Genomic DNA, 18,279 nt, shown 5'->3' on the forward strand with positions numbered 1-18,279 from the left:
AAATTGTACAGTTAGGCATTAATTCATAATGTCATAAGTGAGTCATCTCTCTCCGTGTTTGGTCTTGGGATGTGAAGTTTAGGGACAGGAAGCCTGTCAACCTGAAACACACCTAGTTACCAATTTCCTCTTTTTGCACTTGCAAATGTGGATCCAGTGCACAACATTCAGGGGCTGGCCTGAAGACAGAGGCTCCTCCCTCCCTAACTGTCATCTTTCGGCCTCTGAGGGAGAGAGTAGGCTGGCCCAGTTCCATCAGGGGCTAGCCTGAAGAAGAAGAACCCTCCCTCCGGTCTATCTGCCTTGGTCCAGGCCTCAGAGGGAGAGAAAAATGCTGGACCTGATTCCCTCCCCCCCTCACCATTCCCTTCTCCTTTTGTGTCGTGTCTTTTAGATTGTGGGCAGGGAACTGTCTGTTATCCACTCTATTGTAAACCGCTCGGATTCCCAGTGATTGGGCGGTATATAAATAAAACCTATTATTATTATTATTATTATTATTAAACATTTGGGGTATATAAGAGCTGTAAATGTGAATTCAGTGTGCAACATTTGTGGCATATAAGATTTGTAAATGTGAGTTCAGTGTGCAACACTTGGGCCACATAATATATGTAAATGTGGGTCCAGTTTGCAACCTTTGGGGCATATGATATCTGTAAACATGGGCTGAGTGTGCAACATTTAGGGCATATAAAATCTGTAAATGTGGGTTCACTATGCAACATATGGGCACATAAGATCCACACCATGGAGAAGCTGAGTAGTATGTCTGAAAGGCGGGGAGAAAGTATTTTGACTGCAATGGCACAACCACCAACCCCAGCATCACTGAGTCAGCCCTTGAACGTAACTGTTATAAATCATCAGTGAGTTCCTGAAATCAGACAGAACTGACATTAGTGATGAATTTAATAATGTCTCACCTTTTGTCACTTAATAACTTCAGTCTTTGGAATTTAATCAGGAATAACTGCACTGTAGTAGCGGAAAGTGTCACAGTGTTTTAATTATACTCAGACATAGGCAGGTGTGGCTTTCCTCAATGGTCCAAGTTTGTCACTTGTGCTGCATATGCAGGATGCGTCTTGCTGTTTGATTTCCTAGGAAGAATGCAATAGATGGTAATAAGTTGACCATATTTCCTTGAGACAAAAATGGGATGGGGTTATGCCATATTCCATACTCATGAAAAAGTTACTTTGATCAATGGGAGAGTATCTGGACCAAAGCTATGTACCATTTTGCTATGTCATTATATTTAATGGGACGTGAGCATTCACGGATTTTGTTATCCACAGGGGATCTTGGAACCAAACCCCAGTGGATAACAAGGGTCCATTGTATTGTAATAGATGGCTATGAAAAGACCAAAATGACTTGAAGATATAAAACAGCAATAACTTGGGCAAGTCACAATCTCTCAACCTCAGAGGATGGCCATGTGGCAAACCCCGCTCTGAAGAAACATGCCAAGAAAACCCTGGGATATAAGTCAGAAACCACTTAAAAGGCAAACAACACAGACACAAAGCAGGGCCAACTTGCAGCCTTTTGCAACCCAATTCATTTGCAAACAAGGCCTGTTCCTATCCTGGAATGCAGCATTAATTCGACTGCACTGAAAAAGCACAGGCCTCACAATCCTGGTGCTTTTCATTATCCTTATAAATTAATTTGTTCTTAAACAAACACAATTTAGTCCTGTCAGCAGAGCCCACAAAGAACGGATTGACATTGCACAGACTGCGGCTCACTCAAAATGGCGGATAGGAAAAAGAGGCTGCAGCGGGAGAGATTTGACAAAATTGAGACCAAACTGAGGGGAGAAACTGGCAGGAGACACCTTTTTTTTATTGTATCAGGACAGGTTCTCCTCTTGCTCCACTCTTGCAATGCTTTGTGTTGTTGTTGTTGTTGTTGTGTACCTCCAAGTCATTTTCAATTAATGGCAACCCTATTTTGGGGGCTTTTCTTGGTAAGTTTCTTTGGAGGAGGTTTGCCATGGCCTTCCTCTGAGGCTGAGAGAGTGTGACTTGCCCAGGTTGTTGCTCTGGGCCTTCTGGTTGTTTCCAACCGTCTCAAACTGGATTACACTCATTCCTCCATATTTGCTGCTTTGATATTTGCGGATTTGATTATTCATGGATTTGATTAAGATGTTCTCTCTAGGGATATCTAAGTCCTCCAGTGCAACTCTATGGTCAACTTTAACTAAACATTGCACTGAAAGACCTAGAGATTCCTAGAGATACTATTCTACTAGGCCTTTGTAGCTCCTCCAGTGTAACTCTATGGTCAGTGTCTGTCGGACGTTGACCACAGAGTTGCGCTGGAGGACCTAGAGATTCCTAGAGAGGTGTCCTCTCAGGTAAAAACATGGTGTTTTTGTTATTTGCGGTTTTTCCATATTCATGGGGGTCTTATTTATTTATGGTATTTATGGTATTTATGCCCCTAACCCTGGCGAATATGGAGAGACAACTATATTTCTTCAGTGGCTCAATGCCTCAGTTCCCAGAATCCCTTAGCCTTGAGCCAGGACAGTTAAAGCAGTCTCAAACTGGATTTATTTCTGCAGTGTGTTTTGGACCAGAAATATAAATTCACACTTCTTAGGCCGCATCCGCACTATAGAAATAATCCAGTTTGAGACCGCTTTAAAAACCCTGGCTCAGTGCTAGAGAATCCTGGGAGAGAGAGGTTTATTATCACACAAAACTACAGTTTCCAGAATCCCCTACCCTTGAGCCAGAGCAGTTATAGTACCTAGTCTCAACCTGGATTAGTTCTGCAGTGATTCAATGGAACAAACTATAGTTCCCAGGATCCCCTAGCCTTCAGCCAGGGCAGTTAAAACAGCCTCAAACTAGATTTATTTCTGCAGTAGCTCAATGCCTGACAAAACTACAACTCCCAGAATCCCCTAGACTGAGCCAGGGAACTGAAATGGGGCTCCAACTGGATTTGGAGGAGAGCTGACAGGACAGGAAGCAGAGAGCGCATGCGCACACTACCAACCAGTCTGGAGGACGCTGGGGGCGGGGCTTCGGCGCCTTCCTCCTCCTCCTCGCTAACCCCGCCCACTGTTCTCTGTTGCTAGGAGACGGACCAAACAAAGTCCTGGGGAGGCAGCATGGCATCGAACTACAGCTCTGGGCAGGTAGGCGCTGGGGCTGGTCGGCCATTGCCCTGAACAAGGACTCCAACTCCCATCATCCCCAGCTGGCCTGGCAGATTGGTACGGGTTGATGGGAGCTGAGAGACAGCCTGGCCTAGTGGTTGGAGCATTGGATTATGACTCTGGAGACCAGGGTTCGAATCTAAGCTCAGACAGGGAAACCCACTTGGGTGACTTTGCCAAGTCACACTCTCTCAGCCTCAGAGGATGGCCAGGGCAAGCCTCCTCTGGAGAAGCCTGCTAAGGAAATCCCATGATCGGTTAGCCTTAGGGTTGTCATAAGTCAGAAACAACTTGAAGGCACACAACAGTAACTACTACTACTACTGCTATTTGGCAGGTCACACTCTCTCAGCCTCAGAGGATGGCAAGGGCAAACTTGGCAAGAAAACCCCAGGATAGGTTCACCTTAGGGTTGCCCTGAGCCCAAAACAACTTGAAGACACACAACAATGACAACAACACAACATCTGTAGGACTTCAAGGTTTTCCAAGGCTCTGCAATAAGACAGGATAGACTTCAGTCCCCACCAAAACTGTTTATTAAGTTTGTATTTTGTATAAAAAGTTTATAAGAAGGTATGAAGGTGGAAGCCACAAATGTGGGAGCCAACCATGTTTTTACTTGAGAGACCACCTCACTAGAAATGTCTAGGTCCTCCAGGTCAACTCTGTGGCCAACATTTGCCAGATATTGACCACAGAATTGTGCTGGAGGAGCTACAAAGGCCTAGCGCAGCGTTCTCTCTAGGAATCTCTAGGTCCTCCAGTGCGGCTTTTAAAGTTGACCATAGAGTTGCATTGGAGGACCTATATAGTCCTAGAGAAAACATATTAATAAAATCCATGAATAATCAGATCCACAAAAGTCAAAGCCACAAATGTGGAAGGTTGACTGCAATTTGTATACCACTTTTCTTCCTTATCCAGGACCCCAAACATCTGACACTGAGGTCCAAAACACACTGCAGACGCAATCCAGTTTGTGCCCTGGCTGAGTGCTAGGGAATCCAGGGAAATGTAGTTTATTGTGGCCCTGGACCTCTCTGACAGAGAAGGCTCAATGTCTGACAAAACTACACTTCTCACAATTCCCTAGCATTGAGCCAGGCCAGTTCAAGCAGCCTCAAACTGGACGATTTCTCCAGTGTTTTAGACCTTAGTGCCTTTCAAGCTCTTCTATGAAACCATGTGGGCTAGGGACTTGGGGACCTTGTTTTGGAAAACCGGAAGGTCCCCAGATGATTTCCGTTATCCAAAGTGAACCTCCCCTCTTAGCATTTGAAATGCTGTGCGTGGGTTAGATTTGCATCTCCTTAGCTTTGTTGCTGCTACAATCTGCTGTGCTTCCTTACACATTCCTCATCATCCCTCTTTCTTCTAATTTCTACAGTATGAAGATGCCTATATTCCCGGGAAATTGGGGAACTGGAACCTTCCCAGAGTTACTAAGGAGGTGAGTGTCTGTGGGATGGAGTAGTAGGCCATCTGTGAAGCCAATGGACCCAAACAGACAGGCCAAAATAAAGCTGCTTGGGGTCACTTTGGAGGTATGCTGTTTAAATGACGCATGCATCTTAAGAGGCCGGAAGCTGTGCCAAAGCTGTGCTCCAGTCCTTAGGACTGGAGTGTGGCTTTGGTGTGGCTTCCAGCCTCTTAGGACACATGCATCATTTAAACAGCATACCTCCAAAGTGAGCTGAAACAGCTTTATTTTAGCCTGTCTGTTTGGGCCGAATGAGATCTTTATTAGGATTTGGGGTGGTCTAAAGAGCGCACGCCTGGAATCATAGAATCCAAGAGTTGGAAGAGACTCCAAGGGGCATCCAGTCCAACCCTGTTCCGCCACGCAGAAATACACCTGTGACAGACAGCCATCCAGCCTCTGCTTAAAAACCTCCAAGGAAGGAGACTCCATCAAACTATGAGGTACCATATTTCACTGTCTAACATCTCTTACTGCCAGGTAGTTCTGTGGAGGTGGAATCTCTTTTCTTATAGTTTGCATCCATTGCTCCAAGTCCTGGTCTCTGGAGCATCAGAAAACAAGCTTGCACCATCCTCAATTGACACCCTTTCAAATGCTTCAAATTGTCTCCCCCCCCCCTACATCTTTTGTTATTATTGGTAACAAGTCTTGACTGGCCATTAGTCTAAATGGGGACTACAGTAAGGAAATTGAAAGAAGACTATGGCGGGTTATAGACTGCCCAGAAGGGGCAGTCTCCCACCGCAGCCATTTGCAGCATTCAGGAGCCGCAACGTCCAAACCGCGCGGCTCCCAGACACTACAAAGGAAGGAGCACGAAAATCGCGCTCCTTCCTGGGCCCTGGAAGAGACACCGCAAGGTGCTAGTCACGCACTCGTGGCGTCACTTCTGGGGTGCAACGTGCGGGTGCAGAGCATCCACTTCGTCAAAATGGCGGCGGCCGTGTGGAAAGGCCACCACCATTTGTTAGGACTCTGTCCATAATAGGAGTAGGGGCATCTGGAAGAGACGCCCCTTTTTCAAACTGGGACATCCTGAGGACGTTCGAAATGGCGGTCTGTAACCCACCTAAGACTTGGAAGGACAGCTGTGAAGCAACCAAAACAAGATCTTGAAAAATATACTGTATATAATTGAATACCAGTGCCAGGATTGCCCATGCCATTGAATTTCCAAGTTCTATGTATTTTATGTATGGTTGTAGAAGCTGGTTAGTGAAGAAAGCTGCTAGGAACAGAATTAACTCATTTGAAATGTGGGGCTTGAGGAGAGGGCCATCTTAAAATATTTGAATGGATGTCATACTGAAGAAGGAGCAAGCTTGCTTTCTGCTACTCCAGAGACTAGGACCCAGAGCAATGGATGCAAAGTACAGGAAAAGAGATTCCATCTCTACGTTAGGAAGAACTTCTTGACAGTAAGAGATATTCAACAGTGAAACTCAGATAGTAATGAAGTCTCCTTCTTTGGAGGTCTTTAAAAAGAGGCTGGATGGCCATCTGTCGAGGATGCTTTGATTGAGAGTTTCTGCATGGCAACTGGGGTTGGACAGGATTCCCCTTGTGGTCTCTTTCAATTCTGTTATTCTATTGATATCTTGCACTGTCAGAAAGATAATTTATCTGATTTTAAAACAGCATTGAATATTAATCTCTTCTGGCAGGCCTATCTAGATCATTTTTAAATTGTGAATTTTAAATTACACATTTTAAACATAGACTGGTTTTAATATGTCTACAGTGGGCCCTTGGTATCCGCTGGGGTTTGGTTCCAGGAGCCCATTTGGATACCAAACGCCATGGATGCTTACGTCCCATTCAATACAGTGGCATAGTAAAAGGGTGTCCCTTATGTAAAATGCCAAAATCAGGTTTGCTTTTTGGAATTTACATATTTTTGGAATATTTTCAGGTTGTGGATGCTTCAATCCATGGATAAAGAATCCGTGGGTATGGAGGGCCAACTGTATATCTTGTTCCTTTTTGAATTGATGTGTGTTTTAACTGGTGTGGTTTAACTGACGTTGTTTGTTAATTGTTGTTCCCCACCTCGATCCATGGGAAGAGGTGAGGTGGGTAAGAAATCAAAATCATCACCATCACCACCATCATCCTTCTCTCATGTTGTCAAGACCTCATTCTCTTCCCATCTTTTCTCTTCATAGCACCCTTCTGCCCGCGAAGGTTATACACAATTTATAGCCGATGACAAAGGCCATCTGTTGCCTTCAGTGCCACGCTCAAAGGTGAGGCTCTTCTCATTTTCCAGACTAAATCGTGGGGCTCCAAACCAGTCCCCATTCCTTGACTGGGAGTCATGCAAACAGTCTTCTTGACTTTTAGAACTAAGGACTACTAGGAGGGTGATATACAGAATATGAAAACTCTTGAAGGTTGGAAGGAAAGGTGCAACAGCCTAAGGAAAGGTCAATAAATAATTTAAAACAGAGGCTCCATATGCTGCTCGGCAAAAGCCCAGGGAACAAGATATTTTAACACACCAGCTTCCTTAGCTGGTTCTGAATCCCTTTAAGTATCAGAGATTTTTGGCTGCAAAAAATAAGTTGGGAAGCAATGGATGGAGAAATCTCAGGGAAATCTTGGGGAGGGAGAAGGCTCACAGTCCTGTCCATTTCTCAAACATCCTTGTGACCAGCAGACTGAATAAGTTATTAAATTATACACACGGTTGTGCAAAGCAGCTTCATTTGTAGACCAGGTCACAGAACCCAGTTTTTCCTTGCACATGTTAGTTGCTTGCTTTGCACCACAGGTAGTCCTGCCTATCACTTACTGTATATACCCATGTGTAAATCTAGAAATGTTAGTCAAAAAATTGATCCCCAAAAAGCTGAGTTGACTTATCCAAGGGTCAATGAAAATACTGTACTTTTAACACTTATGAAAAAAAGAAACCATCTCCTGATGAAAGGCAAGAGTGGAATCTGTCCTGGAAGAACTGACCCATCTCTACTCTCTCATCCATCCAGCCTTAGTATGAATACAGTTATGCCTGCTGGAATTTTGTAAGTTCTTTGGCACTGTTTTCCTTTGCTTCATCCTTTAGATCCTTTGTTACATACCCCTAGGTTTTACCCTTATCAAAATCCACAATTTTGGCCTCAAAACCTGCCCTAGGGTCTCTTCCAACTCTGAGATTCTATGCAGTCGACTTATAGTAATTTTTCAATAAGACGAGCCCAGCTGTTCAATTTTTCTCAGTCACATTAATCCAAACCAAAACAGAAGTTTAACCTGAGGTCCAGGTTCTGCACTTGCTTGGCAAGAGATGGTTAAGATGTGACCAGGAGAGAAATGAAAGGTTGCTGTCATGCTCATGTCCTGCTCTTGGGCTTCTCAGAGGCATCCATGTGGCTGCGATGGAAATGGGACATTTTGGATTGATCTATCATGTCTCTTACGTTCTCCCAACAGGCATCCCCTTGGGGCACTTACATGGGCACCTGGGATATGCCACTGAAGATTCCTCCGGCCAAAGTGAACCTCACATGCCGCTCTGTCGAAGCAGCCGCCCGGCTCACTGAGTGGGTCAACAAATCTACAGCCCTGAGAACAGCCTGCAATGGTTTCAGTCCAGAGATTATCGGCCAGGTAACGCACCAGAGAATCTCAGCCACAAATCCTTTGCCAAATTCAGCCCTGATGGATATTGCTGTGTGCCTTCAAGTAGTTTCTGACTTATGGCTACCCTAAGGTGAAGCTATCATGGGGTTTTCTTGGCAAGATTTATTCAGAGGAGGGTTGCAATTGCCTTCTGGAGCTGAGCGCATGTGACTTGCCTGAGGCCACCCTGTGGGTTTCATGGCTGAGCAGAGAATCGAGCCCAGAGATCAACACTCAAACCACTACCCCATGCTGGTTAGTATGTGCGCGTGTCTGCGTATATCATTTGCCCTAAATAGAGACTTAGAAGTTAGTTATAAACATCTTTTGTCTTGATTTTAAAAATATACAGTGGGCCCACTGGAGTTAGGGGTGCAAGACCTCTGTGAAAGTGGGAAAATGCAAAATAAACAAACCCCACTGTATTTTTAGCTGAGAAAACACCACTCTAAGAATCTCTGGTCCTCCAATGCAACTCTATGGTCAACATCTGCCAGAGGTTCATCATCAAAGTGTGGTGGAGGACCTACAAATGTCCAGAGGAGTCTTCTCTCGAGGAATCACTAGGTCCTGTAGTGCAGCTTTTGGTGCAAGTTGACCAGAGAGTCATAGAATCATAGAATCATAGAAACATAGTGTTGGAAGAGATCACATGAGCCATCAAATCCAACCCCATTCTGCCATGCAGGAACTCTCAATCAAAGCATCCAGCCTCTGTTTAAAGACCTCCAAAGAAGGAGACTCCACTACACTCCGAGGAAGGAGTGTATTCCATTGTTGAACATCTCTGTCAGAAAGTTCCTCCTAATGTTGAGGTGGAATCTCTTTTCCTGTAGCTTGCATCCTTTGTTTTGGGTCCTGTTCTCTGGAGCAGCAGAAAACAAGCTTGCTCCCTCCTCAATGTGACAACCCTTCAAATATTTAAACAGGGATAACGTATCACGTCTTAACCATTTCTTTTCCAGGCTAAACATACCCAGCTCCAAGTCTTTGACAGAGATGTTACACAATGGAATACACTCCTTCCTCGGAGTGTAGTGGAGTCTCCTTCTTTGGAGGTCTTTAAACAGAGGCTGGATGCTTTGATTGAGAGTTTCGCATTGGCAGAATGGGGTTGGATTTGATGGCTCATGTGATCCTTCCAACACTATGTTTCTATGATTCTAGGATTCTATGACTCTCTGGTCAACTTGCACCAAAAGCTGCACTACAGGACCTAGTGATTCCTCGAGAGAAGACGCCTCTGGACATTTGTGTTCCTCCACCACACTTTGATGATGAACTCTGGCAGATGTTGACCAAGAGTTGCATTGGAGGATCCAGAGATTCTTAGAGAGGTGTTTTCTCCAGCTAAAAATACAGTGGGGTTTGTTTATTTGGCATTTTCCCACTTTCACAGAGGTCTTGCACCCAAACCTCCAGTGGGCCCACTGTATATTTTTAAAATCAAGACAAAGATGTGTATAACTAACTTCTAAGTCTCTATTAGGGGCAAATGATATTACGCAGACACGCGCACATACTAACCAGCATGGGGTAGTGGTTTGAGTGTTGATCTCTGGGCTCGATTCTCTGCTCAGCCATGAAACCCACAGGGTGGCCTCAGGCAAGTCACATGCGCTCAGCTCCAGAAGGCAATTGCAACCCTCCTCTGAATAAATCTTGCCAAGAAAACCCCATGATAGCTTCACCTTAGGGTAGCATAAGTCAGAAACTACTTGAAGGCACACAGCAATATCCATCAGGGCTGAATTTGGCAAAGGATTTGGGACGGAGATTCTCTGGTGCGTTACCTGGCCGATAACTCTGGACTGAAACCAGTGCAGGCTGTTCTCAGGGCTGTAGATTTGGGACCCACTCAGTGAGCCGGCGGCTGCTTCGACAGAGCGGCATGTGAGGTTCACTTTGGCGGAGGAATCTTCATGGCATATCCCAGGTGCCCATGTAAGTGCCCCAAGGGAGGCCTGTTGGGAGAACGTAAGAGACATGAGATCAATCCAAAATGTCCCATTTCCATCGCAGCCACATGGATGCCCTGAGAAGCCCAAGAGCAGGACATGAGCAGGACAGCAACCTTCATTTCTCTCCTGGTCACATCTTAACCATCTCTTGCCAGCAAGTGCAGAACCTGGACCTCAGGTTAAACTTCTGTTTTGGTTTGGAAATGTGACTGAGAAAAATGTGAACAGCTGGGCTCGTCTATTGAAAATTACTATAAGTCGACTGCATAGAATCTCAGAGTTGGAAGAGACCCTAGGGCAGGTTTTGAGGCCAAATGTGGATTTTGATAAGGGTAAAACCTAGGGGTATGTAACAAAGGATCTAAAGGATGAAGCAAAGGAAAACAGTGCCAAAGAACTTACAAAATTCCAGCAGGCAGAAACTGTATTCATACTAAGGCTGGATGGATGAGAGAGTAGAGATGGGTCAGTTCTTCCAGGACAGATTCCACTCTTGCCTTTCATCAGGAGATGGTTTCTTTTTTCATAAGTGTTAAAAGTACAGTATTTTCATTTGACCCTTGGATAAGTCAACTCAGCTTTTTGGGGATCAATTTTTTGACAATTCTAGATTTACACATGGGTATATACAGTAAGTGATAGGCAGGACTACCTGTGGTGCAAAGCAAGCAACTAACATGTGCAAGGAAAACTGGGTTCTGTGACCTGGTCTACAAATGAAGCTGCTTTGCAACAACCGTGTGTATAATTTAATAACTTATTCAGTCTGCTGGTCACAAGGAGGTTTGAGAAATGGACAGGACTGTGAGCCTTCCTCCCTCCCCAAGATTTCCCTGAGATTTCTCCATCCATTGCTTCCCAACTTATTTTGCAGCCAAAGATCTCTGATACTTAAAGGGATTCAGAACCAGCTAAGGAAGCTGGTTGTGTTAAAATATCTTGTTCCGGGGCGTTTGCCGAGCAGCATATGGAGCCTCTGTTTTAAATTATTTATTGACCTTTTCCTTAGGCTGTTGCCCGTTCCTTCCAACCTTCAAGAGTTTTTCATATTCTGTAATGTCACCCTCCTAGTAGTCCTTAGTTTCTAAAAGTCAAGAAGACGTTTGCATGAGCCCAGTCAAGGAATGGGGACATGGTTTGGGAGCCCCACGATTTAGTCTGGAAAATGAGAAGAGCCTCACCTTTGAGCGTGGCAATCGAAGGCAACAGATGGCCTTTGTCATCGGCTATAAATTGTGTAAACCTTCGCGGGCAGAAGGTGCTATGAAGGAGAAAAGATGGGAAGTAGGAATGAGTCTTGACACATGAGATGAAGGATGAATGGTGGTGATGGTGATGATTTTTGATTTCTTACCCACCTCCACCTCTTCCCATGGAGCAAGGTGGGGACAACAATTAACAAACAACGTCAGTTAAAACCACACCAGTTAAAACACACATCAATTCAAAAAGGAACAAGATATACAGTTTGGCCCTCCATACCACGGATTCTTTATCCGATGGATTGAAGCATCCACAACCTGAAAATATTCCAAAAATATGTAAATTCCAAAAAGCAAACCTGATTTTGGCATTTTACATAAGGGGCACCCTTTTACTATGCCACTGTATTGAATGGACGTAAGCATCCATCAGATTTGGTATCCAAATGGGCTCCGTGGAACCAAAACCCAGCCGGATACCAAGGGCCCACGTAGAAACTATTAAACCAGTCTATGTTTAAAATGTGTAATTTAAAATTCACAATTTAAAAAGTGATCTAGATAGGCCTGCCAGAAGAGATTAATATTCAATGCGTGTTTTAAAATCAGATAAATAATCTTTCTGACAGTGCAAGATATCAATAGAATAACAGAATTGAAAGAGACCACAAGGGGAATCCTGTCCAACCCAGTTTGCCCAGCAGAAACTGCTCAATCAAAGTCATCCTCGACAGATGGCCAATCCAGCCTCTTTTTAAAGACCTCCAAGAAGGAGACTTCATGTACTACTGAGTTTCACTGTTGACATATCTCGTACTGTCAAGAAGTTCTTCCTAACGTAGAGATGGAATCTCTTTTCCTGTACTTTGCATCCATTGCTCGGGTCCTATTCCTCTGGAGTCACACCCACGCGAAAGCAAGCTGTGCTCCTTCTTCAGTATGACATCCATTCAAATATTTGAAGATGGCCCTCTCCTTAAGCCCCACTATTCAAATAGTTAATTCTGTTCCTAGCAGCTTTTTCGCTACCAGCTTCTACAACCATACATAGACATACATAGAACATTGGGGCCCGCATTCACATTACAAAAAAAATCGGTTCTGCAAACCGATTGTCCATATCCGTGAAGTTTCCTACTCACCCCGAATCTCACCCACAGCGAATCCGGAGCCGTGCACACACCGTTTCCGTGTTAAATGGCCCCTAGCGACGGGTCTCTGTTGAAATCGGCGCACATTATACCATTGTTCTTTTTAAAAAACCCCGGGTTCCTGGGAAATGAGAAACTTGGCCTCGATCACGATCGAGGCAAATTTGAGGGAGGGAGTTAGGTCAGAGGGTGGGCACAAGGGCAAGGCATTTCCTCCCTCGCATCGGAGGGGCAGGGGGAGGAGAGGAAAGAGCCCAAGGGCTGCTGCTGGGCAAGGGAGCAGGCCAGGGCTCCTGGGCGCCGGGAGGAAGGGGGATTGCTCTCCTCCCTCCTCCTCCTCCTCCTCCCTCTTCCTCCTCCCCTCCTGCTATCTCCTGCTGGCCCCTGCTCTCTCCAGGGCCATTGCCAAGGCCGCCGTCTCTTGACTGGGGGACGCCACAACCCCAGGAGGGAACACATTGCGTGCCCACGGAGGCCGGGCAAGCCGCGTTCCAGCCCTGGAGCCAGGGGGGGGTGGCACCCAGAGCGAGGGCTCGCCCCTTGAGAGCCCAGCCTGGGCAGCCAGGGGATGGCGGGGCAGGAGGCGAGAGGAGGAGGGTCGCCTGGCCAGGCAGCAGGCAGACCTCCAGCCAGCTGACGCCAGGGAGAGAGATTCCTCTCTCTCTCTCTCTCTCTATCTCTCTCTGTGTGTGTGTGTGGTGTGTGTTGTGTCAAGGGAAAAGGGGGGGGTGGTCTACTTCCCGCTCCCGCAGGCCTCCCCATTGCCTTTTTTTCCCTCATGACCCAGGCTTGGAAGGGATCACCAAGGGACATCCATCCACCCCAATCAAGCAACACCCCCATTTTCAAGCAGCCTCTTTTGACCATTTTGCTCATTTTTTCCATTTATGCGCATTTTTATGATCATTTATGCGAATTTTTGGGGGGTGACATGGCTCTGTGGGCCTTGCTTGGCTTTAATTTCCTCTTGCCCGGGATTATTTATTATTATTATTATATTATTATTGGTTTGTTGTGGTGTTGGTTATTATTACTGTTATAGCCGGATGCTACAGTCAGAATGCGCACTGCCATGTCCCGTTAGTCACATGGATTCCATGGGTTTAGAGCATGCCTGCCCCTCTCGAGGGGAGAGAGGAGGAGGAAAGGAGCCCAAAGGGTGGAAGGCTAAGGGTGACAGGTGGCAAAAGGGGAGGCCGGGCTGCAGAGGGCTGGGGTGGGGGGAGATGGAGAAAGTGATGGAGATGAGGAAGGAGGAAGGAGGAAGAGGAGGATTGCCAAGGCTGGGGGAGGTAGGGAAATGGAGCAGCAGAAGCATTTAATGCGCATTTTTTTGACCATTGATGCGCATTTTTTGGGGGGTGACTGTCTGTGTGCGCGAATTGCCTCTGCTCCTGGATTATTATTAGATTATTATTATTATTAGGATTATAGTATTATTATTATTAATCGCTGCATTTCCAATTTATGCCCAATTGATTCATGAGGTCAATCTCGGCATCACCGCAGGGAAGGCAATGGCAAAGTGTAAGCACGAGGAAAGGGGCAGTTCAGCAGAGGGGGAAGCTACAATGTGCAAAAGACCGCACTTACAATCAGTGTTTACATTTTTTAAACAATGTTTTGGAGCAAAGGGAAAGCGGACAAAGTTGCTTTTTAAAGCGCGAAAAAAAAATGCATGACAATTCCATCCTTTGCCTGGGACGGGGCAAGATCTGACCCAAATGCCCACAGTTTTATAAAAAAATTAACCCTGTGCCTGGCTCTTTAAAAAAAGGGAGGAGGGGAGGACATTTCCGAATGCCTGCAAAGGTCACCATGACAATCGCTTGGATTGACAGCGGCCACCTTCGCAGGCAGACAAAGAAAGGCTTCGATTTCTGTCAAAATGAATTCGATTTCAAATTTGTAAGTGGCCACTTGCTAACGGAGCGATTCGGGGAGGGGCGCACCGGATCATCCCAGTCCCTCCATGTCTTTACCCCAGTATGAATGGGCCTTGGAAAGTCCAATGGCATGGCCAATCCTGGCACGGGGATTCAATTATATATCTTTTTTCAAGATCTTGTTTTGGGTTGCTTCAACAGCTGTCCTTCCAAGTCGTAGGTGGGTTACAGACTGCATTTCGAACGTCCTCAGGATGTCCACAGTTTGAAAAAGGGGCGTCTCTTCCAGATGCCCCTACTCCTATTACGGACAGAGTCCTAACAAATGGTGGTGGCCTTTCCACACGGCCGCCGCCATTTTGACGAAGTGGATGCTTCTGCACCCGCACGTTGCACCCCAGAAGTGACGCCACGAGTGTGTGACTAGCATCCCTTGCGGTGGTCTCTTCCAGGGCCCAGGAATGAGCGCGATTTTCGTGCTCCTTCCTTTGTAGTGTCGGGAGCTGCGTCGGTTTTGACGTTGCGGCTCCTGGACGCCTGCAAATTGCGGCGGTGGGAGACTGCCCATTCTGGGCAGTTAGAACCTGCCATAGTCTTCTTTCAATTCCTTACTGGATCCAATTTTAGACGAAGGCCAGTGCAAGACTTGTTACCAATAATAACAAAAGAATGTAAAGGGGGGGAACAATTTTGAAGCAAGTTGAAGGGTGTCAAGTGAGGATGGTGCAACTGTTTTCTGATCTCCGAAGACCAGGAATTGGAGCAATGGGATGCAACTATAAGAAAGAGTTCCACCTCCACAGAACTACCTGGCATGTAAGAGATGTTAGACAGGAAATATGGTACCTCATAGTTTGATGGAGTCTCCCGTCCTTGAGGTTTTTTAAGCAGAGGCTGATGGCGTCTGTCCACAGGGTATTTCGGCTGGCAGACAGGTTTGGACTGGATGCCCCCTTGGAGTCTTCTTCCAACTCTTGGATTCTATGATTCCATGCGTGCGCTCCTTTAGACCACCCGAATCCTAATAAAGATTCTCATGCGCCCAAACAGACAGGTCTAAAAAAGCTGTTTCAGCTCACTTTGGAGTACAGGGTGCCTCGGTTTTTAACGAAATTAATGTCGTTCCGCCGCCGCTTCGTAACCCGAAAAGCATTCGCAGCCGAGATGCCCATAGGCGCTAATGGGGAAAAGCCCGCAATTTCGTGCGAAAAGCGCCGAAAAGCACCAAAAAATTTTTCGTAACCAAAAGAACCCTTCGTAACCCGAACATTTTTTTCAATGGGTTTTTTTCGTAACCCGGAATTTCGTAACCCGCGCATTCGTATCCCGAGGTACCACTGTAATCGTTTAAATGATGCATGTGTCCCTAAGAGGCTTGGAGGCCGCACGCAAAGCACACTCCATCCTAAGACTGGAGCACAGCTTTGGCAAGCTTCCCGCCTCTTAAAGATGCAGGCGTCATTTAAACAGCATACCTCCAAAGTGACCCCAAGCAGCTTTATTGTTTGGCCGTCTGTTTGGGCCCATGGCTTCACAGATGCCTCCTACTCCATCCCACAGACACCACCTCCTTATAACTCTGGGAAGGTTCCAGGTTCCCCAATTTCCCGGGAATATAGGCATCTTCATAAGGTAGAAATTAGAAGAAAGAGGATGATGAGGATGTGGTAAGGAACCAGCCAGATTGTAAGCAGCAACAAAGCTAAGGAGATGCAAATCTAACCCACGCACAGCAATTTCAAATGCTAAGAGTGGAGGTTCACTTTGATAATGGAATCATCTGGGGACCTTCCGGTTTCCAAACAAGGTCCCCAAGTCCCCTGCCCACAGGGTGTCATAGAAGAGCTTGAAAGGCACTAAGGTCGAAAACACTGGAGAAATCGTCCAGTGTGAGGCCGTGCTTGAACTGCCCTGGCTCATGCTAGGGAATTGTGAGAAGTGTAGTTTTTGGTCAGACATTGAGCCTTCTCTGTAGAGAGGTCCAGGGCCACAATAAACTACATTTCCCTGGATTCCCTACACTCAGCCAGGGCACACGGATTGTGTGCTGCATTGTGTTTTGGACCTAGTGTCAGAATGTTGGGGCCTGGATAAGAAAGACATGGTATACAAATTGGCAGTCAACTTCCATTGTGGCTTTGACTTTTGTGGATCGATTATCCATGGAAAAAAAATTTTTTATAATATGTTTTCCTCTAGACTTATAGTCCTCCAATGCAAACTCATGGTCAACTTTTAAAAGCCGCACTGGAGACCTAGAGATTCCTAGAAAACGCTGTGGCTATGCCTTTGGTAGCTCCTCCAGCCAATTCTGTGGTCAATATCTGCCAAATGTTGGCACAGAGTGGACTGGAGGGACCTAGACATTTCTAGTGCGGTTGGTCTCTCAGTAAAAACATGGTTGGCTCCCACATGTGTGCTTCCACCTTCATACCTTCTTATAAACTTTTTATACAAAATACAACTTAATAAACAGTGTGGGTGGGTACTGAGTCTATCCTGTACCTTATTGCAGAGCCTTGGAAAACCTTGAAGTCCTACAGATGTTTGTTTTTGTCATTGTTGTGTGGTCTAAGTTGTTTTGGGCGCAGGGCAACCCAAGGTGGAACCTATCCCGGGGTTTTTTCTTGCCAAGTTTGCCCTTGGCCATCCTCTGAGGCTGAGAGAGTGTGACCTGCCAAATAGCATAGTAGTAGTAGTTACTGTTTGTTCCTTCAAGTTGTTTCTGACTTATGACAACCCTAAGGCTAACCGATCATGGGGTTTCCTTAGACAGCGTCTCCAAAGGAGCTTGCCCTGGCCATCCTCTGAGGCTGAGAGAGTGTGACTTGGCAAATGTCACCCAAGTGGGTTTTCCCTGGCTGAGCTTAGAGCGAACCCTGTCTCCAGAGTCATAATCCAATGCCTCCAACCACTAGGCCAGGCTGTCTCTCAGCTCCCATCAACCCCGTACCAATCTGCCAGGCCAGCTGGGGATGATGGGAGTTGGAGTCCTTGTTCAGGGCAATGGCCGACGCCCCAGCTCCTACCTGCCAGAGCTGTAGTTCGATGCATGCTGCCTCCCCAGGTCTTTGTTGGTCCGTCCTCCTAACAACAGAGGACAGTGGGAGGGGAGCGAGGAGGAGGAGTAAGGCGCCGAAGCCACCCCAGCTCCTCCAGACTGGGTGGTAGTGTGCGAATGCGCGCTCTGCTCCTTGTCCTGTCAGCTCTCCGCCAATCCAGGTGGAGCCCCATTTCAGTTTTCCCTGGCTCAGGGCTAGGGGATTCGGGGAGTGTAGTTTTGTCAGGCATTGACTACTGCAGAAAAATCCGAGTTTGAGCTGTTTTAACTGCCATGGCTTGAAGGCTAGGGGATCCTGGGACTATAGTTTGTTCCAGTGAATCACGCAGAACTAAGCCAGGAGACTACTATAACTGCCTGGCTCAAGGTAGGGGATCTGGAAACTGTAGTTTTGTGTGATGAATAAGCCTCTCTGTCAGAGAGGCTCTGGGCCACAGTAAACACAACTCCCAGGATTCTCTAGCACTTGAGCCAGGGTTTTTAAAACAGTCTCAACTGGATTATTTCTATAGTGGCGGATCCGGCCTAAGAAGTGTGAATTTAATATTCTGGTCCAAAACACACTGCAGAAATAAATCCAGTTTGAGACTGCTTTAACTGTCCCTGGCTCAAGGCGAAGGGATTTCTGGGAACTGAAGGCAGTGAGCCCTGGAAGAAATATAGTTGTCTCTCCATATTCGCCAGGGTTAGGGGCATAAATACCATAAATACCATAATAAAAAAA

The 18,279-nt window shown here is 46.2% G+C and overlaps 2 protein-coding genes across 3 annotated transcripts in view; one reads left to right on the forward strand and one right to left on the reverse strand.

Moving 5' to 3' along the window:
• The window catches only part of LOC121915030 (V-set and immunoglobulin domain-containing protein 8-like), a 17,011-nt gene extending 15,968 nt beyond the window's left edge, over positions 1-1,043 (reverse strand). Inside the window, exon 1 of the mRNA XM_042438854.1 lies at positions 927-1,043. The gene's annotated coding sequence lies outside the window, so the exon portion shown is untranslated. The remainder of the gene's footprint in view (positions 1-926) is intronic.
• Positions 1,044-1,081: 38 nt separating this feature from the next.
• CFAP126 (cilia and flagella associated protein 126) overlaps positions 1,082-18,279 on the forward strand; it is a 21,412-nt gene continuing 4,214 nt past the window's right edge. The window contains exons 1-4 of one of the 2 annotated variants that reach the window (XM_042438856.1): positions 1,082-1,124; positions 4,575-4,637; positions 6,836-6,916; positions 8,106-8,282. In XM_042438856.1, the coding sequence (XP_042294790.1) occupies positions 1,122-1,124; positions 4,575-4,637; positions 6,836-6,916; positions 8,106-8,282 (324 nt within the window). In that variant the 5' untranslated portion in view covers positions 1,082-1,121. Of the gene's footprint in view, positions 1,125-3,030; positions 3,164-4,574; positions 4,638-6,835; positions 6,917-8,105; positions 8,283-18,279 lie in introns of those variants that run through there. The other variant, XM_042438855.1, reaches the window with a different exon arrangement.

Source organism: Sceloporus undulatus, chromosome 9 (assembly GCF_019175285.1).
Source record: "Sceloporus undulatus isolate JIND9_A2432 ecotype Alabama chromosome 9, SceUnd_v1.1, whole genome shotgun sequence".
Lineage (NCBI taxonomy): Eukaryota > Metazoa > Chordata > Lepidosauria > Squamata > Phrynosomatidae > Sceloporus > Sceloporus undulatus.